Here is a 23568-nt window from a genome sequence, read left to right as displayed (position 1 = left end):
AAATAGTGGAGTGGGTTGCCATTTCCTCCATGGGATCTTCCTGACCCAAGGATTGAGCCCAATGTCTCCTGCATAGCAGGCGATTCTGCAGATTCTTTACCACTGAGCCACCAGGAAGCCTGTGTAAGGTTTAGGGAGGTGAAAAGGAGGAGGCAGCATTCTCCCCAGGGACGACATAGTGAACTAAGTTTCAGGACATCCCAGGGGTATGAGGTGAGCAGGTGAGCAGAGAAGAGGGCAGAGGCTTGAAGTCCTAGATCTCTACCTGTGCGTCAAGGGGCCGGGGAAAGCTGTGTGATTCCTCCCAATGGCAGTGTGTTCACTTGCAAAAAGACCAGAGCCACTTCAGAGGGTTCTTGGGAGGATATGATAACATGATGCATGCAAAGTGCTTAGCATAGTTCCTGGCATGTCTCAGTAACTCTCTGCTGCCCTCAGATTGGTAAAATGGCGGGGGGCGGGGGTGGCAAGGAGGGGTGGGAAAGGCCAATTGGAGGCAGGTGGAATGTCTTGAAGTCTATTCCAAGGAATTTGGAGTTTACCCTACAGACATGTAAACAGGATGAGTGGGCATAGGTGGAATGGCATCATGAAAAACAAATTTAAAGGAAGGTTGGGGGGCAGGGAGCATTGAGCAAAAGTTGAATGGTTCAAATAGGTGGCGGGCCAGGTGAAGGATGGAGACTGAAGACAGGTGAGGAATAGAAGACTCTGTTTCTGTGGAAGGAGGTTTTGGAGGCCAAGGAAGAAGGGAAGGAGCAGGCGCTGTGAAGGCTCAGGCCCCAAACCCCATGCCATGTGTCAAAGAACAAGCAGAGTCATCCTGAGCCATTTTTCCTTTTCTCACTCAGGGAAATTTATGAAGACTGTGTGTTTCCTTAAGTCCACACTCTCCAACCAAAATACCCTATCCTGGGCCCAGGTCCATAAGAAAATGGATCCCCTGCTGCCTGTAGGAGATATTTGAAAAATAACAGGAATTATAACATTAGTCTCAAAGTAGTGTCTCCAGCTGCACTCCGGGTCACCACCGGAAAATTTTAAGTAAACCCAACCAAGAAGGCTTTTGTGTTTTGCCAAAGACTGAGTTTTCCTCCTCAAGTTGCAAGCTACTCTGGACCCTTCCAGATCCCAAGAACAAATTCTTGAAGATGAGACTCTGGCCCACGCATTCTTAGGATGTTTGTTCAGAGAGGAGCCAAATGGATTCCTTTACCTAAAAATGCGCCCAAAAATGGGATCAATCTGTTCGTAGATGGGCTGTGTGATGGCTTCATTCAGATCAATTCTCGCAAGAGTCCTGGAGGCATAGATGCCATTTTTCAGGCAAACCGCTTTCAGAGTCTGGTGAAAGCCCTGGTTTCCTCTACTCCTCTGGATAAACAGTAAGATAACAGAGTTAGTGGGTACCTAGAATTCATGGAATCAGACGTACCCTGCCTCATGTGTGTGTGTGCACGTGCGTGCTCAGTCAGTCAGACATGTCCGACTCTTTGTGACCCCATGGACTGTAGCCCACCAGGCTCCTCTGTCCAGGGGATTCTCTAGACACGAATACTGAAGTGGGTAGGTATTTTATCTTCCAAGGGATCTTCACAACAGAGGGATCAAACACACATTCCTGCATCTCCTGCTTTGCGGTTGGATTCTTTACTACTGAGGCACCGGGGAAGCTCATTCAATTAGTCTAAATTTTAGTAAAATGAAATTATCAATAATACTTGAGTACTAGTTTAGGATCTATTGGGGATGTTTTAGTCTAGATCCCAAATACTGTAAGCAAGAATTACTGGGAAGAGTAGAGACATGATCTTCCAATTAAGCTAGTCATTATTAAGCTACACAAGAGGATAGCAGTCACACCTCTGGTCAGCAGGAGCTTCCACTCTGAGCTCCCAAAGCATCCTCTACTGTCTTTGCTCACATACAGCAGCTTCGCATTTGTCTCTTTACTCATCAGGCTGCTTTGATGGATCATCAGCTGGTTGAGATTAAGCCCAGCGTCTCATCCATCATGACGTCCTCACCGTCTGGTCCTGGCATATGTCATGCTTGGTAAACATGTGTTAAATGAGCAGTTCTTAAATACAAATGTGCTCTGACTCCACTGCAAGTATGTTTCAGATTTTCCAAGCACAGCCCAGAGTTTTATATTTTTTATTAAATATTTGATAAAATGTGATTTGATGTGTATATCTTTGTCATATTTTTCCCAGAAACATAAATTCACAAATGAGAAGAAAAAAATTATTATGAAGCTAGAGCTTTTAGAGTCAACAGATTTTAGCTGCATGGTGATTCTCAGTAGAAGAATAAGAGAATATAAAATATGTTAGCACTGACCAGAATGTCAGTAGAGGGCCTTGTGATCGTCATTGTAGTTATTTAGTTGCTCAGTTGCGTCTGACTCTTTGCAACCCCATGGACTGTAGCCCTCCAGGCGCCTCAGTCCATGGGGATTTCCCAGGCAAGAATACTGGAGTGGGTTGCCATTTCCTCCTCCAGGGGATCTTCCCGACCCAGGGATTGAACCCAGGTCTCCTGCATTGCAGGCAGATTCTTTTACCATCTGAGCCACCAGGGAAGCACTTGTGATCATTAATCAGTGATCTATGTTTTAGGAGAATATATTTTAAGTTAATGGCTGTTGTAGCATGGTACAACTGGCAGCATACTATATCTACCCACATCTATCTATCCTGTCTAGCTATCTGTATTTTAATATTCTGCCATTTCTCCTAATATTATAAAATGAGCATTTCCTGAATTCATTGCAAATACTTCCAAAAAATATTTTAACAACCACATAATATCATATGGATGCATCATAATGCACGTAACCATTCTCTTATCACTAGACATTTAGGTTATTTTACTATATCATATAACGTTATGATGTTAGTATATACATATCTGCCCAAATGTCTGATCACAAAGGCAAGTTGCTTATCCAATAGGAACTGCCCAGGTGTGTCTGTAGTCCAGAGAAAGAAGCCATTGAAGGGCTAAGGAGAGAGGGGATAGTTCCTAGGATAGAGCCCTAGTGACAGCTGAAGATACCTGATGCTGCTCCTTCCTCCCCAGGTACGTCATCTCAGAGGACTGGTCCCCACTTCCTGCCTTCACTTGCTCAGCACCCACTTACTCATTCACTGTTTTGATCTGGGATCTTCTACCATCCTATGGAAACAGTTCTCCCTAGGGTCACTTAGTTACCTATTGCTATGAAACCAGTTACCCCAAACTTCATGGCTTAAACAACAATACACATTTCTTATCTCCCACCCCTTGTTGTTCAGTTGCTAAGTCGTGTCTGATTCTGCAGCCCCATGGACTGCAGCACACCAGACTCCTCTATCCTCCACTATCTCCCAGAGTTCACTCAAATTCATGTCTGTTGAGTCGGTGATGCTATCTAACCATCTCCTCCTCCTAGCCATCCCTTAGAAACCACGCATAACTAATTAAAAGATAAAACAACAATTTGTACGCCAAGTGAGAGATTACAGGATGCTTTCTTATTGTGTATCTAATTGATACTTACATCAACCCTGTGAAATAGACTAGACAAGTATTTATCATCCCCATTTTATAGAAGAAAAATCCAACAGGCTTAAGTGGGTTTAGGGCCTCACCCAGGCCTACAGAAAGGGTGTTTGGTGGGGCTGGCATTCAAAGCAAGACCCTCAGATCCTAAATCTCCCTAACCATGTACCTTTCCCTGCGTCCTTGCAATGCATAGTCAAACAGTTACTCAATATGCTTTCCTGTGTGCAATTTTCACTCTCTCCCAATCTCTTCTAGCTCTTTATTTCTCTGGAAAGCAATGGGATAGTAGAAAAGTAGGCAAGGGATCAGACAGACCTCACCAAATATCATGGTTTTTCCCTTTAGGGGGTCACTCACCACCAGGCATGCCCCAAGGATGCGTCGGTAGGAACTCCTGGCATTCCAGATCCCTTCTTGCAGGGGCCGCGCTATGTGGGCGAAACACTGGTCAATGGCCTTCTCCAGCAACTGTATCTTCTCTTCCACAAATCTCCGAAGGCCACTCATGTGCAAGTATTCATTCTAGGGACAAGGACCATCGGGAGCATGAGGCTATGCCCTCCCTATAGGCATCGGCTTTTCCAGGTCTGCTTCCTCTGAGCCTGTGCAGATTGAGCTTGAGCTGATCACCCACAGTGGACTTCGCCCCATCGCCCAGTAAAGCATCCTCCAGTCCACAGATCTCCTTAAGTTTTGTGGGATTGGCACACGTATGTGCTTAGTCTCTAAGTTGTGTCTGACTCTTTGCAACCCCATGGACTGTCTCCTGCCAGGCTCTTCTGTCCTTGGGATTTCCAAGGCAAGAATACTGGAGTGAGTTGCCATTTCCTTCTCTAGGAGCTCTTCCTAACCCAATGGTCAAACCTTAATCTTCTACACTGGCAGCAGATTCTTTACCATCTGAGCCACCGGGGAAGCCACTTGTGAGATTGGAGAACAGAACAAATATATGCCTCCTACAACTTATTTTAGTGGTATAATCCATTAGGCTATTGGAAAGAGTAAATATTTTTAAAAATCCAGCCATTATTAAAAGAGATTTTTTCCAATGACATCTGATTTGACAGATATTTAATGAACTTGGTGCAGTTTGGGAGGATAGGATTTCTCAAATTTGTGTGAGAAAAAATGTGCATAGAACTCACTGGGCAAGTTGGTTCAAACCCGAGCACCTGGGATTCTATGCTTCTATCAAGTCCCAGGCTAACAGTGACCTTCTGGAATAAATAACAGAGCTATAGGACCACTAAAATAAAGACTTGGTTCCTGCTTCAAAGGAGAACAGCCTAATCAGGGAAGAAATGTCAATTCAGATATACAAGGGAGTGACCACCAGAGGCTGTCTTGACCTCTAGGTTCCAAACTGGGAACTTTGTAGTGCCTGCCCCTGTATGAGAACCCTGGAGACCATGCAGTGTCCACCTGCAGTGGAAAGAAGCCACACTCCTTAGCTCAGCACTTAAGGCCCTTCTTGGCCAGAACTCAACCAATTTCTCCAGCATCGCCAGCTCTCTCTTTGCCCAAAAGGTCCTCCCGTGTAGCTGCCCATGAACTTGCTGCCGTTCCCCAAATATGCCATCCTTCTGGCTGTGCACAGGCTCTGCCCACGTTCTTGTCCTCCCAGAAAAAGTTCAAAAGGCACTTCTCATGTCACGCTGTCCCTGACTCCCCAGCAGAGTTGGGGTGAGCAGAGTTGGGGTGCCCTTGCCTGGGCTCCCGTTGCACTTGGCACACCCCTGCTGTGCTGTATCTCCCTCAGGCCATGTGTCTCCCTGCTCTGGGCCAGGACCCTGCTGAGGAGACAGACTGTTATTCGTGCTTGTTTACTCCAGGCATGGCACGGGGAGTGCAGTCCATATACGTTTGTGGAATGAGTGAGTGGCATGGAGAAATGGCTGGATAGCATAGGATTTTAAATTCTATTCCAAACCGGATGACAGAAACAGCTCTTGCATTGAGGTGAGAGTTTCCGTGGATGACTTATCATCCCTGAATCCTCAAGGGCATTGTCTGTGAACTAAGTGGAATGGAGCTGAATGATCCTGAAAATAGCCTCAAACTTCTACATTCTGAGTCTCAGAATAGATGAGTTTCAGAACTCTATGGAAACTATCCCATTTCAGGCATGCCCTGGGAAGTTTCAGAGTTTTCACTAGTTAGAATTCTGTGCTGTAGCTCACCAGGCTCCTCTGTCCATGGAATTCTCCAGGTAAGAATACTGGAGTGGGTTGCGATTCCCTTCTCCAGGTGATCTTCCTGACCTAGGGATCGAACTCCGGTCTCCTGTGTTGCAGACAGATTCTTTACCACCTGAGCCACGAGGGAAGCCCCAGAATTCTATAAGCAGGACTTTTTTCTCAGAGTGCTTGCTGGGTTCTTTGAAATTTGTGGTGTCGCTGGTAAGCAAAATGAAAGAAGAAAGAAGTCATGAAAGGGAACACCACAGGCAAGATTCTCACAATGGCTCACTCTCAACGAATCTTTATTGAAGAAGGAAAGAAAGATAAGAAGCAGAAGGGCTGGGAATGAAAAAGCTGGGAATAAAAAAAGGGAAAAAGGCTGACATCTACAATGAATAAATGCAGGACTCATTCAGCATTGAGATTGTCATAATCAACTTCCTATTGATTCGTAAAAATAAAGGTGAGATCCCTGTTCATTTAAAAACAGTAACTGGACTTTTCTGGGGGTCCGGTGGTTGAGAGTCCACCTGCCAATGCAGGGGACATGGGGTTAATCCCTGGTCTGAGAAGATTCCACAGGCCACAGAGCAACTAAGCCCGAGCACCACAACTACTATAGCAGGTGCTCTGGGGCCTGGGAACCCCAAGAGAAGCCACTCGACGGAAAGCCTTCACACCCCAACTAAGAGCGTACCCTTGCTTGCCACACCTAGACAAACGCCAGTGCACGGCTGTGAAGACCCAGCACAACCAAAAATGAAATTAATTTTAAAAATATAAAATAAAATAATTATTCTCTAATTTTTGAGTTTGAGTCACAATCTTAAAAAAAATGGTCCATCACATACAATTTTAGGTGTTCCCCCCTCCCCCCCCAGAATACAAAGGAACTGACAAAACTCTGGCCTTCCAACTTTCGATCAAAGAAGTAAGGCTGAGACCGATATGTGAGGCCAAAGAATTTTGAGGAAGGCTGCTGGCAACCCCTCTAAAAGGCTAGGATAGAATTCCAGCCAGCCCCCGCCTCTGTGTCTTCTGTCGCCTAGAGTCTGGATACAGGGAGAGAACTGAGGCTGAACTTCCATATCTCCAGCTTGGACTGCAGAAGGCTTTGTCGCGGTGTGTATCAAGCAAACCAACCACACACAGCACCGCATCTGATTCATTTTCCATCAGCACTTCCAAAAGCAATCTTTGGCTGGGCAGCAAGGCAACTTTCACCCCGAAGAATTTTTTCGGGAAGTTGGAATGTCAAAACCTTCACTAGTATTTCAGAGGACAGAAGTCAAAATAGAAAATCTCAAATTCCAGAAAGGTGTTTTTTTTTTTCCTTGTTTTCACAGAACCAGAACAAAACACAGAGTAAGAAATATGAGGGAAAAGATGGTGAATCTTGCTCTATTTGGCACTTTTTATGTAGAATTTCTAAAATGGAAAAGGCCCTGATGCTGGGAAAGAGGGAGGGCAGGAGGAGAAGGGGACGACAGAGGATGAGATGGTTGGATGGCATCACCGACTCAATGGACGCGGGTTTGAGCAAGCTCCAGGAGATAGTGAAGGACAGGGAAGCCTGGTGTGGAGTCTCAAAGAGTCGGACACGACTGAGTGACTAAACGACAACAACAAAGATATTTGACCAACACTGCATGGACTATGGGAGAAGGCAATGGCACCCCACTCCAGTACTCTTGCCTGGAAAATCCCATGGACAGAGGAGCCTGGTAGGCTGCAGTCCATGGGGTCGCTAGAGGTCGGACACGACTGAGCAACTGAGCGACTTCACTTTCACGTTTCACTTTCATGCATTGGAGAAGGAAATGGCAACCCACTCCAGTGTTCTTGCCTGGAGAATCTCAGGGACAGGGGAGCCTGGTGGGCTGCCGTCTATGGGGTCACACAGAGTCGGACATGACTGACGCGACTTAGCAGCAGCAGCATGGACTATTAAAAGTTGACATTGCGGATCTTCCCTGTGGCTCCCTGGATTAAGCTCCCAAAGCAGGGGGCCCGGGTTTGATCCCTAGCTGGAGAACTACATTCCACATGCCATAATGAAGACCTGGCACAGCCAAATAAATAAAATATTGTTTAAGAGTCAACATTGCTCACTTTTCACATTGAAGTCATGTCCAGACCAGCTGCCTCAGCTAGTCCCTCCACTGGGCCCTCCCAGGTTGACTGTCCCATGTTATCGGGACCAATGCGATTGTACATGTCTCTACCCCTTCCCTTTTCTATGTAATAACAGGTCAGACAGCTTGGCTGAGCAAATATGATAGATGACAGCAAGTATGGAAATAAAGAAACACCAACCAAATAAGAACGTCCAAAGGCTGTTAATTCAGAGCTTGCTGTAGTAAGGGAGTCAGTGGGCATCATCTGCATTTGGCAGATAACTCAAAGGCAGGCCAGGGGCTTCCCTGGTGGCTCGACAGTGAAGAATCTGCCTGCAATGTGGGCAGATTCAATCCCTGGTTCAGGAAGATCCCCTGGAGAAGGGAATGGCTACCCACTCCATTCCAGTATTTTTGCCTGGAGAATCTGGTAGACAGAGGAGCCTGGCAGGCTAGGCCATGGGGTCGCAAAGACTCAGACACGACCGAGCGCACAAAGGCAGGCAGAGGGGTGGGAAGGCTTTCGGCACCGTGAACAGAGACCCCTGGCGCGGGGCAGCCATGAGTGGGGAGACCCCTGGGCTGTGCGTCCTTTGCCTCCCAGCCTGGGCAGAACCCTCCCTCTTACCAAGTTAGAGAATTAACTTGGAATGACTTTTCTTCTCTGACCAGAGGAACACCATAAACTCATAGAGTCTAAAGAAAATCATCTGAGGGTTAACATTGTAACCTTTGAGTAAGGAAAGAAAAGAATGTTTGATCTTTTTTTTTTTTTTTTTTTTACTTGTGACAGATAGGCAGAGAGGGAAAGTTAAAAATAGTCACTTTAGGCTCTCCTGAGACTTGAATCAGGTAGACTGTGTTTAATGGTAGGAGAGATGTGTCTTCTTTTGCTGGAATAAGCTGAGCTTTCCCGGTGGCTCAATGGTAAAGAATCCGCCTGCCAATGTAGGTTTGATCCCTGAGTCGGGAAGAAGACTCCCAGCATACCTGCATGTGGTCTATACAGCTGAAACTGTCTGTGAGGAGCAACAGGCCAAAAGCTTCAGTGACGTACTTGGTCACCGTCCTCTTCTTCTTATCCAAGAGCCTTCTCCTGATATACTCTCTTAGCTTGGGGATTTCTGGAATTCACAGGCAACACAAACAGTTTGAAAAGGCCAGAGTTCATAGAAAACAGCATTCATGAAAATGAACAGATCAGGATGGCAGTCTGAATCAACTTCAGTTGAGGTCCTCTGGGGGTGGGATGCTCATGAAACCAACCTTTCTGTCTCCCCCAGTCTAGGATCAGCGACTACAGATGGGAGGTCAGCAGTGAAGCATCAGGAACCACAACAATGCAGAAACACACACATTTGCTTGTAGGTGTGGAAACTGGCAAACTGGAAACTGGCACAGAAAGTTCTAGGATGGGAAACTCAGCATGCCAAGCTTATTCTTGAGAATTTTAGTGAGTGAGATAAAAATATATGTATTTATATAAGTTACCAGTTTCCTCCTCGGTGAGGACCGCCTGCTGCCAGTACTCCTGGGCGCTGACCGTGTACACCAACTCAGAGGCTTCCAGAACTCTGGAGTCAGCTGGCAGTTTTCTCTGAAATGAGAGAGGCACACAGGGAACAGAATCACTCAGCTGCCACAAAGGCAGCCATGCACCCGCTTCACCAGAGCCATCAGCAAACTTGAGCTCATCCACTTTCCGTTCTGCACGAGCCCCGTAAGGAATGAGCAACATTCTCAAGGTCAGATGTTCCCATCTGTCCCCCTCGCAAGGTCAGGGGTCGTGAGGACATTGTTGCAGAGATTCTCTGCAGAGTTAAAAAAATAGCAATTCTATTTTTGTATATGGAAATGTATACAGAAAATAGTTCAGAAGTGTATTTAAAAAAACTCTTTAAAACAACAAGAGTTACCATGGGATCCAGCAATCCCACTCCTGGGCATGTATCTGGAGAAAACTCTAATTCCAAAAGGTACGTGCTCCCCAATGTTCATAGAAGTCCTATGAATGGATGAAGAAGATGTGCTGTATAGATCCAACCAGTCCATTCTGAAGGAGATCAGCCCTGGAATTTCTTTGGAAGGAATGATGGTAAAGCTGAAACTCCAGTACTTTGGCCACCTCATGCGAAGAGTTGACTCATTGGAAAAGACTCTGATGCTGGGAGGGTTTGGGGGCAAGAGGAGAAGGGGATGACAGAGGATGAGATGGCTGGATGGCATCACTGACTTGATGGACATGAGTCTGAGTGAACTCCAGGAGTTGGTGATGGACAGGGAGGCCTGGCGTGCTGCGATTCATGGGATTGCAAAGAGTCAGACACGACTGAGCGACTGAACTGATCTGATCTGATATGTATATGTGTGTATATATATACACACACACATACACACACAGAGAGCAGAATATTACTCAGCCATTCATCTGCTGATGGCCACTTAGATTGTTTCCATGTCTTGGCAACTATAAATAATGCTGCAGTGAACACTGGGGTGCATATATCTTTTTGAATTAGTTGTAACCCCATTTTTAAAAAAATCTAGCTTTGTCACTTAAATCATTTTGCAGTGATAACACCCTGTCTACTTCTTTTACTTGTATAAACATTTTGATATGTACTCCTTGCACCCTAACCTTCATTTTTAATATTATTCTCTACTCTTGGGCTTTCCTGGTGGCTCAGCTGATAAAGAATCCACCTGCAATGCGGGAAGCCTGGGTTAGATCACTGGGTTGGGAAGATACCCTGGAGAAGGGAACGGCTACCCACTCCAGTATTTTGGCCTGGAGAATTCCATGGATTCATGGACTGTATAGTCCATGGGGTAGCAAAGAGTCAGACATGACTAAGCAATTTTCACTCACTCGTTCACTAAAAGAAACCCAAGTTTCTTTTATAGTAATAGGTCCATGTTTTGGGACAGAGAAAAAAAAATTGGTCTGAATATAAACTTGCTGCAAGGGAGCAAAGATAGTTTTATAACGTTTTGTTGTTTTTAGTTGCTAAGTACCATCCGACTCTTTGAGACCCCATGGACTGCAGGATGCCAGGCTTCCCTGTCCTTCACTATCTCCCGGACCTGGCTCAAACTCACATCCATTCAGTCAGTGATACCATTCAACCATCTCATCCTCTGTCGCCCCCTTCTCTGCCCAGCAGATCTTTCCCGGGATCAGTGTCTTTTCAAATGAGTTGGCTCTTCGCATCAAGTGGCTAAAGTATTGAAGCTTCAGCTTCAGCATCAGTCCTTCCAGTGAATATTTAGGACTGATTTCCTTTCAGATTGACTGGTTTGATCTCCTTGCTGTCCAAGGAACTCTCAAGAGTCTTCTCCAACACCACAGTTCAGAAGCATCAATTCTTCAGCATTCAGCTTTCTTTATAGTCCAACTCTCACATCCATACATGACTACTTTAAAAACCATAGCCTTGACTAGATGGACCTTTGTCAGCAAAGTAATGTCTCTGCTTTTTAATACGCTGTCTAGGCTTGTCATAGCTTTTATTCCAAGGAGCAAACATCTTTTAATTTCATGGCTGCAGTCACCATCTTCAGTGATTTTGGAGCCCAAGAAAATAAAGCCTGTCACTGTTTCCATTGTTTCCCCATCTATTTGCCATGAAGTGATGAAACTGCCTGCCGTGATGTTAGTTTTTTGAATGCTGGGTTTTAAGCCAGTTTTTATTCACTGTCTTCTTCCATCTTCATCAAAACATTCTTTAGTTCCTCCTCGCTTTCTGCCATTAGGGTGGTGTCATCTGCATATCTGAGATTGTTGATATGAGGATATTGATTTTTAATGTCTGATGCTGAAAGGATTCAGCTTAAATTAAGGGCTTCCATTGGCCAGCATGTGAACTTGAACATCAAACAGAACACAATAATTCTGTGAAAAGCAATGAGTTCATATGATCTATAAACTGAGTAAAACAAGAAGGTATTGTGAAATAATATCTGTCTCTGTATCTGTCTGTCTGTCAGCTTCTGCCCTGAATTCCTGACACAGGGCTCCTGAGACCCTTATACAAAGAGGTGTTGGGAGAATCTTTCATTCTAAAATTTAGTCTTTGACCCCAGTTCCCGGCAAAGAACTCCCGAATCCCTTGGGATTTCTAAGCACATACCTCCTTTCTCCAGAGAGGAGAGAGGAGCTGGAAATGTAGTTCATAATTGATCATGTCTACATAAATTCCCAATAACATAGGGTTCAGAGAACTTCCAGGTTGGTGAAGACATCCACATACTTGGAGAGCAATGCACCCCAATTTAATGGGACTGAAGCTCTGTTCCTGGGGAGCCTCCCAGAGCTTACCCTATGTATATCTTGATCTGGCTGTTCATTTATATCAAATTCTTTATTAGGTAATAAACTGGTAAATGTGAGTAATTGATCCACTGAGTTCTGTGAGCTATTCTTGCAAATAACTGAATCCAAGGGAGAGGAAGTCATAGGAACCAATTTGTGATGAAGTCAGAAGCAGTGCGTAACCTGGGGACCTACTTCTTGCGATCCATATCTGAAGTGGGGGCAGTATTGTGGGACTAAACCCTTAACCTGTGGGGTCTGATGCTATCTCCAGGTTGTTGTTTAGCCGTGTCCAGCTGTCTGGCAACCCCATGGACTTTAACCTGCCAGGTTCCTCTGTCCGTGGGATTTCTCAGACAAGGATACTGGAGTGGGTTGCCCTTTCCTCTTCCAGGGGATTTTCCTGACCCAGGGATCAAACCCACATCTCCTGCATCGGCAGGCGGTTCTATACCACTGAGCCACCTCGGAAGCCCTCTCTCCAAGTAGGCAATGTCAAACTGAGTTAAACTGTAAGGCACCCAGCTGAGATCAGGGAGAATTGTTCAGTGTGGGGAAAACGCCACATGTCTGCGGTCAGAAGTGTGAGCATGGTAATTGTGTGCAAGTTAAAAAGAGGGACACACAGGAGCACAGGAACAGTGGTGCAGGTTTTCTTTACAGGTTTGCAAAAACAAAGGCAAAATACTGCATAACAATCGCTCAAAAGGCATGCCTGAACATCAAAACCCAGCTCTCTCTTGCCTGCCACATACAGTTAGCCATCCTGAGCTGTGGAACGGAACTCCCTCTTGGCTCCTGAATGCATCTCGTCTGCTCTGTTTCTGTGGTTACTGCCTGACTCAGGTTCTTATCACTCCTATTTTTATTTTTGTAACACCACCTAGATTACAGAAAAAGCCTCCCAAGCTGATCTCTCTACCTCCAGTCCTCACCAGCCCCTCTTCCCACTATCCATTCTCCCTACTGGGCTTCCCAGGTGGCAGGAGCGGTAAAAAACCCGCCTGCCAATGCAGGAAACGTAAGAGGCGTGGGTTCAGTCCCTAGGTTGGGAAGATCTCCTGGAAAAGGGGATGGCTACCCACTCCAGTATTCTTGGCTGGAGAATCCCATAGACAGAGGAGCCTGGCAGGCTATGGTCCATAGGGTCGCAGAGAGTCAGACACGACTGAGTGACTTAGCACGCACATGTTCTCCATACTACTGAGAAAATCACCTTTCTAAAATATTTCCAAATTGAGATAAAAAAAAATGTAGTCCCAGGAGTCTGTCTTTTCCATAAATATTTTTTTCTAATTTTCATTTTTGTAATTAAAAAAATAAGCATACACATTTCTATGAATGGCTATATAATCAAATTCTGCCTCATTTTTTCCATGGCTAAATTAAATATGCTCCAAATGAAGGCCTGCAGGACAAGTAAAGGTTTCACAACAATTCAAACTGAAAAAAAGGTGGCTGGAGAATGAAGGTGTTAGGTAGCCATCAGAGGGGTAGGTGTGCAAACCTCAAAGAACTTGTGCAATTAAGAGTCAGAACCATAGGCATCCTGCAAGCTGACATTTTTCACAGACCCTATCTCATACACACCAGTTTGCCACATTTATTAGCAGTAAATATAATCATGAATTGTAAATTGAGGTATTGGGTTGGCCAAAAAGTTTGTTCGGGTTTTTCCATAAGATGGTACGAAAACCCAAACGAACTTTTTGGCCAACCCAATATTTTATGTTTCTACTTCCAGAAACAATATAATTATGTCCTCCACAATTAATGAGAACAAGAACAGCTCTTCTGAGTTACTGCCTCATTAAAATCAGTATTCAAAAATTGCCTGGTAGAAGACCTTGGCTTATGTATGAGGTCTGATTATTCTGAATTAGAAACAAAAGCTCTGCAATTTTCAGTTCCACATTGTACACCAGACATTTTCTGCATCACAATAATTGAAGTCAAAATACAGAAAGCAGTTAACTATAGAACTGGCCGCAAGGCCATATGCTTTTCCTATTAAACCCAGCCCTGGAGATTGAGTTTCAGCAAAGCCACCTCACCTATCACATCTAACATTGAGGTTGTTTTCTTTATATTTTATCTTCAAGTTGGTTTCAGGTTTAAGGTTGCATAAGACTATTACAGGAAGGAGTTTTATGTTTGCAACTATTTTAGTAACAGAATAATAAAAATAACTTGAGGAACACCAAGATTCCCACAGACCAATTACTCAAACTTGAAAAACAGAGCTCAGACCTTATATCCCAACACAGCATATGGCCTTTGTTTAGCTGTTCAAACCTATTTGCCTGTAGTTCACCCAGCGTAGCAGATTTTTTTCAATCACGTTCTTCCTTCTGTCTCGAATGCCCTTTCTCCTATTACTTCTCCTCACCCAAGACTACTGGTTCTTTAAAATTCTGCTCAAGAGGCTGAGGAGTTTTCCCTGAACTTCTCAGCATCACCTACCCCAACTGCCAGCATGACTGAGGATCCTTCCTCTGAGTTCCCACAGCCCCTCTGCATCCCTCTAGCCAAGCACGCTTTAACCTGCATGGTAATCCCTGATTTTATCTGCTCATGGTTCTCAGTAAACTATATACTCATTCAATTCTTCCAACAATCACAGGCAGTAGATATTATTATTTTCCAGCTTTATAGATGAGAAAATGGAGGCTCAGACAGGTACAGTAATTTGCCTAAGGTTACAAAGTAAGTAATCAGTAGGACATATCGTCTACTTTAAAGCTTTTGCCCAAACAGGCACTTGTGTCTCAAAAGTCTGAGTGGTTGAAAAGCAGAAAAATGCACAGCAGAATCTGTTCACTCACCTTGAGTTTATCCTTGAGAATTTTATTCCTCTGTAGCTTTATCATTTCATTTCTTTCTAAAACAGCTTCTCGCTGACTTTGAATAGCTTCCTGGATTTATAAGAAGAAATAACAGCATAGCCAAGAATGCAGGGTTATCAAGAGTAATAAAGGGATAAGATGAACATTTAAGGGGCTGCTCTTCATTTAACCCAGACAGGTGTGCAGGCGTTCAAATCATATAACACTAGTCATAAAAAGTGAAGTCGCTCAGTTGTGTCCGACTCTTTGCGACCCTGTGGACTGTAGCTTACTAGGCTCCTCAGTCCGAGGCATTTTCGAGGCAAGAATGCTGGAGTGGGTTGCCATGTCCTTCTCCAAGTCATAAAAAGTATTATTTAAAAATAACTAGTCCAAACTTTGGTCTATCAATTATCTCTCAATCGAGCTTTAAAAAAGAAAACAATTAGTCCATACTTACATTTCCCACTTTTCTTTCCCTGAAATGAAAAATGGAATAATTACTTATCTCATGATGTGTCACGGCAGTCTTGACTTCCCCTGAAAGCATGCCTTTGTTGCTCTCCCTAAGCTCTTTCTTCAGCCTAAAGGCTCTGGCCCACCTCCAGGGTCCATTTGATAATAGTATCTTAATTTCTTGTCATTTCGTTGTCGGTGGGATTTTCTGTGCCCCCACCCCTCTCCCAGTCAAGATGCAGACCTCTGCTGATGGACAGTTTAGACAGCATCATACAGTGTGTGAAGCAAGTCAGACAGAGAAAAACAAATAGAAAAATGGTACCGATGAACCTATTCGCAAAGCAGAAATAGACACAGACACAGAGAACAAATGTCTGGACTTTAAGCAGGGAAGGGGGAAGTGGGATGAATAGGGAGATTGCGAATCACATACATATATGCACTATGTATCAAATACATAACTCTTGAAAACCTACTAACACAGGAAACTCAGTGCTGTGGTGGCCTAAATAAATCTGAAACAGAATCTAACAATTCAAAGCTGCACCACCCAGACTGTTATAGGAAGTGTCTCCTAGCTGTGGGGCATCTACGCTTGCCATATCCGTGGGGGCAGGCAGGTCCATTACACTGTGAAACACCAGGAGCTGCTGTTTGCATCTCAGACTCATGAGTGGCGCCCCTGGAGCTATGCAGAATTCAGCCTCTTGGGCATTAAGCAGCTGCTCTGGAAGATTCTCAAGACAACCTACCTGATGGCCCAGAAGTCACCCAGGCATCTTTTTCATCACCATTGGTCACTTGCCTGAGTCCACAGTGCCCATGAGTCAAAGCTCTGTCGTTACAGTAGTTACGGCACCTGGGACCCACAGAGGGAAACCCGCGTCCCTGCACGCCCAGAGCAGTACCTCAGATATTCCGGCAGGTGGAGCTTGTCGCTCTTGGTGACCACCAGGGCCAGGTCCCTGCAGAACCCTCTTTGGCAGGCCTTCATGCTCTCATTCAGAAGGTCCTCGTGGGCTCTCCCTCCAGAAATCCTTTCAATGTCACTGATCACCCAGATCACGGAGCACTTATCGATGGTCTGTGAAACATGACCACAGCGTGTTTAAGAGCATACATGGTGCCTCGGTTGTAGCATGTTAGTCGCTCAGTTGTCCAACTCTTTGTGACCCCATGGACTGTAGCCTGCCAGGCTTCTCTGTCCATGGGAGTCTCCAGAAAAGAATACTGGACATGTTTCCTTAATGTGTCATGTCCATCCTCCGTGCTCTGCCCCAGCTCTCTGTCCAGCCCCATCTCTCACCAACCCCCGCCCGTACACTCTCTATGCAGCAGCCACATGAGCTTCTTGCGCATCCGTGGGTGTCAGTTGCACATCTATCTTGGGGTCTTTGCTCTTGCCACAACCTCTGCTTGACCTCCGTTTGCCCTCTGAGGTCACCAAGGGCCACCTGAGGCTAGGTTGGTCACCCCATCTCTGCATCCCACAGCACTTGTACTTACCTGCCCTGGTACTTCTCAGGCAGAGCTACTGTACAGCTACTATACTGTACAGGGTTGGCACTCTGCACCCCTCCCCACCTCCCCACCCAGACTGCCAGATGGGAAGGGGCCACATCATTCAGCTTGGAATCCGTAGCACCTCAAACAGCACCTTGCCCAAACTAGAAGCTTCATAGATGCTTGTGGCATTAGTCATTGATAGAATTCAAGAAATCAGACCTTCAGCCCCAGATCCCTCACTAGCTTGATTTACTAAGCCATCCTCTAGGGAGAAGTCTTGTTTTTTTCTGGAACTAGTCCTGGTCATGCGTTTATTCCAAAGCTGTCACTGCCGAGCATTATTTTGATGTCTGGCTTGCCCTGCATATGCAGCTCACGACCACAAGGTGGCAGCAGGGAGCCAGAAACCCATATGATTGAATTGAACGTGAAATTGTAACTTAATGATTTGATAGCATAGGTATCGCTTTATCAAATATACAACTTTTATGTGACAAGCAATTGTGACATTTCTCTGACTGTATTGTTTTACCCATCTTATCTCTCCATATAAATGGAAAACTGATCCAACTCCAGGATTGAATTTGTTTTATGGTTCCTCAGAATAGCACTTTGCACATAAAGGTGTGACAAGTTTGTGAGTTGCTAACTAAATCATTATTTGCTCTGTGCCACTGGTTCTTAATTGGTGGACCTTCGACAACGCCCGGAGACATTTCTAACTGTTCAGACTGGAGGGGACGCTAGTGGGCAGAGGCCACAGATGCTGTAAACATCCCATAATGCCCAGGTTGGGCCCCTACAGCAAAGAATTTCTCTGCCCTCTCCACCCCTAAGTCAGAAGAGCTGGGGCTAAGAAACCATGGTGTAGAGCAGGGGGGTTCAAACTTATTTTTAGCAGTGGATCCCTTTTCCAAATGAAATCTTAGGAAGAACTCCAGTGGTCCAACTTGATTTTTAAAAGTAGAACAGCTTTAGTTGAATTTGAGGTGGAGGGTTTGGAGCCCCCATCTTCTCTGCACCCCCCATCCTCTGCCCATGAACCTCTTGGCTTCATGGATCATTGTTTTGAAAGCAAGCATCTCAAGAGTCAAACAGACTTCATTATTTTATGGAAAAGGTACATAGTAGACCCCACAAGGCAAAGGATTGACTTAAGGGCACACAAATCTGGGTTCTGAACCTCCTCCCCTACATGGATGGACACAAATTCAGGCAGGAAAATAAAACCCATCTCTCCCTCCCACTTCCCAAATTATAACCAATTCAGGGAAGCTTCAGACAATTCTATCAGTTGTGGAAGATGAAACCTGCCCGCTCCTCCTCCAGGGCAGGGTCTTTTACTTTTACATCCCCCTGGTCCTGGTAAATTGCTGTTATTGTTGTTCAGTCGCTCAGTCGTGTCCAATTCTCTGCAACCCCATGGACTGTATAACTCTCCAGGCTCCTCTGTATATAGGATTTCCCAGGCAAGAATACAGAAGTGGGTTGCCATTTCCTTCTCCAGGGGATCTTCCCAGCCCAGGGATCTAACCCAGGTCTCCTGCATCGCAGGCAGATTCTTTACCATCTGAGCCACCAGGAAAGCCAGACAAAAGAGGACCTCAATCATAAAAGTTGCAGTGGTTAAATTTCAGGCCCTGCCAGAAAAGGCCAATCTATAAGACAAGAGCCTCTGGAACCGGGAGGGAGTGGAATGGCCCCTGCCGCCCCCACCCACCTCCCTCCTTGCAATGAGAATGGGCCTCTGAGAGGCCAGGTGACACTTAGGTGGCAGCACGGGGGAATTTGAGTTAATGGTTTTAGTTTAGGGAGGGCACCGCTGGCAGCTGGAGGGGTAGGGGAGGGGGGTTGTATTCTGTTCTCCCTGGATGGAGGGGAGTCTAGTAACTTCTCCTGAGAGGATATCACAAAACCACAAGAATGTGGGGGAGCTGTTGCCAAAAAGAGCAGGCTGGGAACCATCGCCTCACTTCAGCCCAACCTCCTCAGAGCCCAGGTTCTGAGCCAGGTCTGCTGGCTCCTCTGTTCTGAGTGGCCTTTGATAAGCTGCCCAGTGTGTCTGAACTGGCAGCAGCCACAGCTCCATCCTGTGCCAGAGGCCGGCCACCCCCTGAGGCTGTCACTCCCCATGCTGGCCTGGAACTTGAGGAGGTGGCGGATTCCACCCCGAGACCTGAAACCCTGCAGAAACAAAGGCTCTCCAGGCCAGGCCTGAACAGGCCACCAAGGATGAAGGACACTGGGAGACTGCCTCCACCTTAAAGAACTGTTAGGGAAGCTTCCCAGATGGCTCAGTGCTAAAGAATCCACCCGCCAGTGCAGGAGACATGGGTTCCGTCTTGGTCCAGGAAGATCCCACACACCATGGAGCAACTAAGCCCACGCACCACCACTACTGAAGCCTGCCCCGTCCAGGGTCTACAACTAATGAGGCTGTGTGTTGCAGCTACTGAAGCCCGTGCATGAAGCCCTACTGAAGCTTGGGCAGCTACCGAAAGCCCATGCTCTGCAACAAGAGAAGCCAGTGCAGCGAGAAGCCCACACGCTGCAACTGGCGACCAGCCCCTGCTCACCACTACTAGAGAAAGCCTGCACACAACAGCAAAGACCCAGCACAGCCAAAAATAAATTAATTTTTAAAAAAGAATCGTTAGGGGACTTTCTGGAGGTTGAGAGACAGAGCCTCAGCTGAGAAGGCAGGGATCTGCTCTCAGGTTTAAATTCTGCCACTCAGTAGCTGTGTGGTTCTGGGCAAAGGACTTCCCGTCTCTGAGCCTTCGTTTCCTTAGCTGTAAAATCAGGGCACAGGCTGCTTATCTGTAAGCTGCCATCCAGATCCTTATGGAAAACCACAGTGGCAAAGCTCCCCTGGCCCATAGTCATTCATTTAGCACAAATCTGCGGACTTTAAAGTCTACATACACCAGGGAAGCAGCAGTCCAGCAAAGAGATTTTTGGCAGCCTCTGCGCTGATGATGACTCATGGACCTCTCCTGACCCTCCCAGCCCCTTCCAGCTCTGTCCTGTGCCCCGTGTTCCCCCTCACAATACTGCACGCCTGAGCTCCTTCTGCCCTTCTTTCTCTGTCACTCACCCCCTTGGAGCTTCCCCAGGAAGCATGTATTAAAGCCCACCCCACCTTCCCCAAGGGCTTCCCAGGTGGCTCAGTGGTAAAGAATCTGCCTGCCAATGCAGGAGATGTGCGTTCAATCCCTGGGTTGGGAAGATCCCCTGGAGGAGGAAATGGCAACCGGCTCCAGTATTCTTGCCTGGGAAATCCCCTAACAGAGGAGCCTGGTGGGCTACAGTCCACAGGTCACAAAGAGTCCAGTATGACTTAGCAACTTACCAACAATTCCTTACAACCAAACCCAGGAGCAGCCTTCTGGTTCCTTGGTGCGTGGCTATTGGCTTCTCTGCTTTGTACCCAAATGTTGCCCTCCCTGTCTCACTCTGACCTTGTCTCCTCTGCTTACTTTTGGGCCCCTCTGTTGCTGGCCCTTCTCATGTACCGCAATTCCAGTTCCAGCTCCCAGGCCTATCTCGTGATTCCTCCCTCCCCGATGTCTCTTGCCACCAATATCCTACCATTGCCCTGAAGCTTAGAACATGGGAGAATTTAACTCTATCGAGCCCATAAAATCCATTAAGCGGAAAGTGGAACATTCTTTGCTGCTTTACAGAGAACGGTGGGGATGGAGAGAGAGGGAATGAAGCCCTGTGGAAGAGAATCACCTTTTTCCACATCTCGTCCCTCTTGCTATTGAAGTCGCCTGTGCCTGGAATGTCCACCAGCACAACCCCTTCAGGAATCAGCTCTGATTTGGGAAGGGTCACTTCCACCAGTTTGATCAAGGGCCAGATGTGTGTCTCAGCGGATCCTCCATCCCAGTCTCTCCTCTGGGTCCGGATGTAGGGGTCCAGCTTGACAGACAGCTCCCCTGCCTGAGGAAGAAGGACATGGTCAGGTACACAAGACAGTCTCCAGCATCTCTGCCCTAGGTGGGCTATGACTCGGGTTCAGCAGCGGTCCACTGAGTCATGTGAGATGCAGTACTGGGTGACAGGCCCCAGGAGGCCTGAGGTCCTACCTGGAAGGGTCTAGACTCAGAACTACAAAGAACACTGGGAGATCAGGAAGTTCAGGCTCCTATGGGCTTCCCTGCTGGCTCAGATGGCAAAGAATCTGCCTGCAATGCAGAAAATCCAGGTTCTATCCCTGGATTGGGAAGATCCCCTGCAGAAGGAAATGGCAATCCACTCCAGTATTCTTGCCTGGAGAATCCCATGGACGGAGGAGCCTGGCAGGCTATTATCCATGGGGCCACAAAGAGTTGGACATGACTGAATGACTATCCATTTAAACATAAGAAAGGGGGCTACTACATTTCTTTGATTTTCTAGATATATAAGAGCTAAGTGCCTTGAAAGGTTTAATTCATTTGACTTCTAAATATGCCTGGTGAAGTAGTTCAGATTTTTTGAGAGAAACAAATATGCTAAATTTGAACTCTTAAGTCTAAGGAATGTTGATTAATTGTGTAAGTAGTATTAACTTTTAAAGGATGCTTTTCTATATTAAGCTTAGGAGATATTTGGACATTAAGTTTTAGAACTGGTGTAAGTAATTATTCTTACTTTATATAAAAAGCACCAGATTTACAAATAGAATAACAATATTTTAAAGGTGAATTTTAAGATGCAAGAAAAACTAGGTTTTTGTAGTATGCAACGTAAGTAAATTGCATATTAGTTCCACATGTATTTTGGTTTAATTTAAAATTGAATTTTAATTAAAAAAAAATATTGATCATAAAAGGAGAGGCTGGTTCTACTAGTTGCTTATCTAATATCCACCCTGCCACTCAGCCATGCCCCCAGCATCCTGACTGTGTATTTGGGAAGGCAGTGGATTGAGACTGGTCTCAGCCAGCCACAAGTCGGCTTCTCGTTTCCCGAGACTCCCTTTCAGCTCAGAAAACCCACATGGCTCAGTACTGACCAAGAAAATCTACATGGAAATTTGCTGGGTGTGTTTCTAGGAAAGCGTTTACTTCCCAATAAAAGAGGAGACGTGGTTGGTACCCCGCTTAGCCATTTGTCCCTTCCATGGAGCTAGCTGCGAAGGTCAGCACTTCAGTAGCCATCGTGTGACAATGAGGCGACAGGATGTAGAAGGTCAGGGGACCAGGGGTCTGTCGATCTTGACGTCGTTGAGCCCCTGAACCAACCCACAAACCCAACTGCCCCCAGTCTTCTTATGTGAGAAAGTGGATAAATCCCCATTTGTTTAAGCTGTTATAAACTTGGGTGTTTTTTTTTAAATTATTTGCTGCAAAACACATCCTTAATCCTCAAGTAACTATAAACAGTCTTTCCTGTGCACAAAAGCTCCCCCCTCAGACACGAAAAATTCCCATTTGACTGCAAATTAAAAATCATGGCTACTTCTGATTTTGGTACCAACTTATTTCCAATAAAACACTGTGCCTTGGGACTTCCCTGATGGTCCAGTGGCTAAGACCCTGCACTCCCAATGCAGGGAGCCTGAGTTTAATCCCTGGCAGGGAACTAGATCCCACCTGCTGCAACTAAAGATCCCACCTGCAGCGCTGAAGATCAAAGATCCTGTGTGCTGCAATGAAAACCCAGCATAGCCAAATAAAAAAGTAAATAAAAATGTTTTTAAAAAGCGGAGGTGGGGGGTGTCCTTGGTGGCTCTGTGATAAAGAGCCACCTGCCACTGCAGGGGCTGTGGGTTCAGTCCCTGATCCGGGAAGATGCCACATGCCTCAGGGTGACTAAGCCTGAGTGCTGCAACTGCTGAGCCTGTGTTCTAGAGCCGGTGCTCTGCAACAGGAGAGGCTGCCACAATGAGAAGCCTGAGCACCACAGCTAGAGAGCGGCCCCCGCCTGCTACAACTGGAGAAAAGCCCCGCAACAGTGAAGACCCAGCACAGCCAAAAATAAGGAAATAAAATAAAGAGAGAAAGAGAACCTTGTGCCTTGCACCAATCCCCCAAAAGAATTCAATGATTACCCTTGAGGCTCATGATAACAACAAGAGAAACATCTTGAAGCTACCTCTTCTGCCTTGAGGGAGATGACTCTGGAGGTGGGAATCTTTCCTCTGGGCTTGGCCCTTAGTAACTCCTCGTAGCTCTTTCCTTCTGCTCCGTTTCCATAAAACATTTGCAGCTTCCAAACAGCTTCCTCCGCTGCATCGCCCCTGTCCCACGCATCCTCCTCTTCTCCACCCGGCCCCTCCGTCCTGTGCAGGAGAGTTGTCAGGTTCTTCAGCTCCTCCTTCCACTCCTGCCGAGACAGAGGAGGGCCAAGCCCACCCCACAGCCATGACACAGATTCAGCAGACATTGACAAAGTCCAGTGAGCCTGTGGGGGGCAGAGGGCTCCAGGAAATCTAAGATCATCTAATCCAGGCAGGTATCATCTAACCCAACCCACTTGTATGGTCAGTGAGGAAACAGGAACCCAAAGTCCCATAACCAGCTGAGGCAGCACCCAAGCTAGAGCCCCCATCTCGTTCTTTTGGACTTTCTCATTGTGTATGGCTTATGTTCTTTTCGTTTAACAAAGATGTGAGCTATGTTGACAAG

At 46.1% G+C, this 23568-nt stretch overlaps 1 protein-coding gene across 4 annotated transcripts in view; it reads right to left on the bottom strand.

Moving 5' to 3' along the window:
- Positions 1-23568, bottom strand: part of NUGGC (nuclear GTPase, germinal center associated) — a 46971-nt gene that overhangs the window by 7194 nt on the left and 16209 nt on the right. For all 4 annotated transcript variants that reach the window (XM_005209873.5, XM_002689478.7, XM_005209874.5 and 1 more), the window contains 9 exons: positions 23036-23266; positions 20687-20896; positions 16351-16526; positions 15444-15462; positions 14984-15073; positions 9338-9443; positions 8837-8970; positions 3907-4071; positions 1217-1374 (listed from right to left, as the gene is read on the bottom strand). In XM_005209873.5, the coding sequence (XP_005209930.1) occupies positions 1217-1374; positions 3907-4071; positions 8837-8970; positions 9338-9443; positions 14984-15073; positions 15444-15462; positions 16351-16526; positions 20687-20896; positions 23036-23266 (1289 nt within the window). The remainder of the gene's footprint in view (positions 1-1216; positions 1375-3906; positions 4072-8836; positions 8971-9337; positions 9444-14983; positions 15074-15443; positions 15463-16350; positions 16527-20686; positions 20897-23035; positions 23267-23568) is intronic.

Source organism: Bos taurus, chromosome 8 (assembly GCF_002263795.3).
Source record: "Bos taurus isolate L1 Dominette 01449 registration number 42190680 breed Hereford chromosome 8, ARS-UCD2.0, whole genome shotgun sequence".
Taxonomy (NCBI): Eukaryota; Metazoa; Chordata; class Mammalia; order Artiodactyla; family Bovidae; genus Bos; species Bos taurus.
Note: the sequence above shows the minus strand (reverse complement) of the source record. Positions and strands in the feature narration are given on the sequence as shown.